Source organism: Garra rufa, chromosome 1 (assembly GCF_049309525.1).
Source record: "Garra rufa chromosome 1, GarRuf1.0, whole genome shotgun sequence".
Taxonomy (NCBI): Eukaryota; Metazoa; Chordata; class Actinopteri; order Cypriniformes; family Cyprinidae; genus Garra; species Garra rufa.
In genome coordinates this window covers 21043188-21046348 of record NC_133361.1, presented here as the reverse complement: position 1 = coordinate 21046348, position 3161 = coordinate 21043188, and the positions used below count along the sequence as shown (strand labels likewise).

The 3161-nt window shown below is 46.2% G+C and overlaps 1 protein-coding gene across 1 annotated transcript in view; it reads right to left on the bottom strand.

The window, feature by feature from the left end:
• The window catches only part of LOC141295723 (adenylate cyclase type 9), a 94985-nt gene extending 92029 nt beyond the window's left edge, over positions 1 to 2956 (bottom strand). Inside the window, exons 1-2 of the mRNA XM_073827026.1 lie at positions 2296 to 2956; positions 1144 to 2253 (exon numbers count right to left, since the gene is read on the bottom strand). Coding sequence (XP_073683127.1) covers positions 1144 to 2253; positions 2296 to 2956 — 1771 coding nt within the window. The remainder of the gene's footprint in view (positions 1 to 1143; positions 2254 to 2295) is intronic.
• Between the last annotated feature and the right edge of the window lie 205 nt (positions 2957 to 3161).

Genomic DNA, 3161 nt, shown 5'->3' with positions numbered 1-3161 from the left:
TTCACCCCCTGACTCTTAATGCATGGTTTGTCCTTCTGAAGCATCAGTGAGTGTGAACCTTCTGTATTAGCTGCATATGTGTCCCTCAGTTGTCCTCAGTGTGAAAAGACAGATCTCAAAATCATACAGTCATTGTTGGAGAGAGTTCAAATACACAAAAATGTTGAAAAACAAAAGAATCTGTGGGACAAGAAAGACTTTTTCTGAAGTATTAGGAAACAAGTGTATGTACACTTTTGAACAGGATAGTTTATATAAATTTGACTGTTATTTTCTTTTGTGTACAGTCTGTAAATGTATTTTATGTAAATAAAAAATAACATGCATATTGTATGATCCCTCTTATTTTGGTAAAATAACATTTAGCACATTCTGCAAATATATATATAAAATATCATAAAAGAAAAAAACTAAAACAAAAAAAAAATACAATGTTAATTAGTATAACACTGCATTTACTCATTCACATGTTTTTGCTTCTGTGGAAAATATATAAATTAACACAGACATTTTTTTCTTCCAAGTCTTACAAGAGGATTAGTAAATGATGACAACTTTCATTTTTAGATGTACGATCCCTTAAAATAAAACGAGAAGAGCAACATCTGGCAGAAATACCATGTACTATATATACAATAAAATATGCAAAAATCAACAACAAATGTATGCCAACATTGTATTGCATGCTAACATGACTAGATGTTTGCTCATTTTCCACTTACGTATGCTAATTTTGCTGTGTTGACCTTTCGACTGAAAACATGATCATATGTAGAAAACGACAGACCTTTTTTGAGGAAAAACTGTACAAATCCCCAATATAAGCCTCTTTCTAAAGGCTGCGGCAAAGGTTAGACAGCATGTTACTGACTAAAAGACCTACTCCGATAACCGAATCTGTCAGAGAAACCGCAGGGGCAAAGATTCAACAAACCGCTTTGACAAATAGACCCTGAGGACACTGACAATACGCAGGCTGAAGAATAAAGTTTCAATGGAGCAAAGAAAGTTTTAACAGCCAGATGAACCAAGAGCCAAAAGTGTCTCACTCGGCCCACCGAGGAAAAGTTTCACAACAGGCTAAGCACAACAAGGAAACATGCTCACGTACTAAACGTCAGTCATTAAAAAGGCACTTCTTACCTTTGAGCTGATCTGCAACCACACTTGGCCCAATCCTTTCAGGCACTCGGCCGTCTTCACGCAAGTAGCGGTCATCCAAGAACTTGTCCGTGGCCTCCGAAAGGTGGACCTTCCCGGCAACACCCAACTGCTCCATGAGATTGGCGAGGTTGACATCGTTGGACCAGACGTCGAATTTAAAGCGCTTCATGCCGAGGATCCCGCAAAGGACGGTTCCCGTGTGGACACCGACACGCATGTTCACCATCTCCTTCTTTTCTTGACAGAACTGCTCGATGGCTTGGATCATCCCGAGCCCCATCTCTATGCAACAGTAGGCGTGGTCCTCTCTTGGTTCGGGACAACCAGCCACGCAATAGTAACAATCTCCCAGCGTGCTGATCTTCTCGCAACACGTGAGCTCGCACAAGTGATCGAAGCGTCCAAATAAATCATTGAGGAGTCCCACCAGGGCATGCGCTGACTTGTTTGCGCTCATCTTGGTGAATCCAACTATGTCCGCGAACAGGATGCTGACTGGCTCCATACGTTTCATGTTGAATGGTCGAAAGATGATCTGACCCCGAGGGATGGAAGTCTTCTTCCGTTTGGTGCTCTTAGGGCTGGAGGCGCCCGCGATAGCCGCTCCCGTCGAGTATCGTTTAACCGAATTGTCATTGTCGTCGTCGCTCTGCTTCATGAGTTCGTCAGCCACCCTCCGAGGCATCACCGAGTGGATCATCCGCTCCTTCAAGGCCTTTTCGACCTCCAAGTCTTTCCCATGCATGATGGCCTGGCCGACCTTGAGAAACGTGCTGCGTGAACGCACTTCAGACATAATAAAAAGGTGAATACCAATAACGTGCGCACAAAGATGCAAAATGGCCCTTCCTGGGATCAGCCAGTAGAGCGTTTCCAAATGTTCCTCGGTGGAGTTTCTCCACCCATTGCCTTGAATCAAGTGCATCCAGCCAAGCGTCTCAAAAAGCACTGAGTAGAGCAGGCCAAGCAGGAGCGAAGCATACAGACGGACGTGGAGGAAACTGTAGAGCAACGAAAGCACCTCCATGCCCAGAGAGAAGGTCCCAACTGGGGACAAACAAGGGGCTACTGGAGCATCACTGCGGGTGGCTTCAAATGTCAAGTTTTTATCCTCAGCGCCACTGAAGTCGCCAGCATCCTCTTCATCCTTCAAAGGAGGAACATTAAAGTCACCAAAGCCTGAAGTCTGGATCTGAGGTGCAAGAGTGAGGGCAAACGTCACCACGATGAGCAACAGCGAGGCTTGATTGTAGCAGTGGGCGTAGAAGCGGGTGAACGTGAAGATGAACAGGACAGAACAGAGGAGTAGGAAAGAGGCCGTGGGGAGTAAGAAGGCAGTCCGTTCACATCGATTAGCATTAGCGATGAAGAACAGCCCCCAGAGGAGGCTGGCGGCCGCCAAGTAAAACAACACACAGCGGAAACGCCGCTGAGTTTGAGGGAAGCAGCGCTCGCGGCAGGCTTCCTCCAGAATGTTGGAGTCAAACTTAGGGTTCCAGAAGTGTCCGGCAGATCTCTCGAACAGCTGTGGCATCTTCCTTTGAGTCCGAAGGCCTTTGAACGCTGGTTTGCGGATGGCGGATTCGCCTGAGCTACAGCTGGAGGAGATGCTGTACTTGCAATGTTTGGAGCCCCCGATGATGCTGCACATAGCGCTGGCGCCCAGACTCCCACGCTGCTGTTTGTGCGGCTTGGTGCCGCTGATCCGCACGGACACGGTGCCATCGCCGCTGGAGTCGCAGCTGACTTCACTGTTGTGAAACAGCAGATGTTGATGTTGAGGAGAAGCCATGACACCGTTCAGATGAAAATAAGGTGCTTGGATGGAAAAAGGATCAAGAGGTGGAAACAAATGCCAAGCGGCTCTGACGACTAGATGACGTAAAATTTACTCAAGCGTTTAGACAGTTCCAGGATTTTAAGTTTCGCTTATTTCTCCTCATGACGTCAATAGCACATTCCTCTTCTCTTCTGTCCTTCTTGACGCACATGGGTCA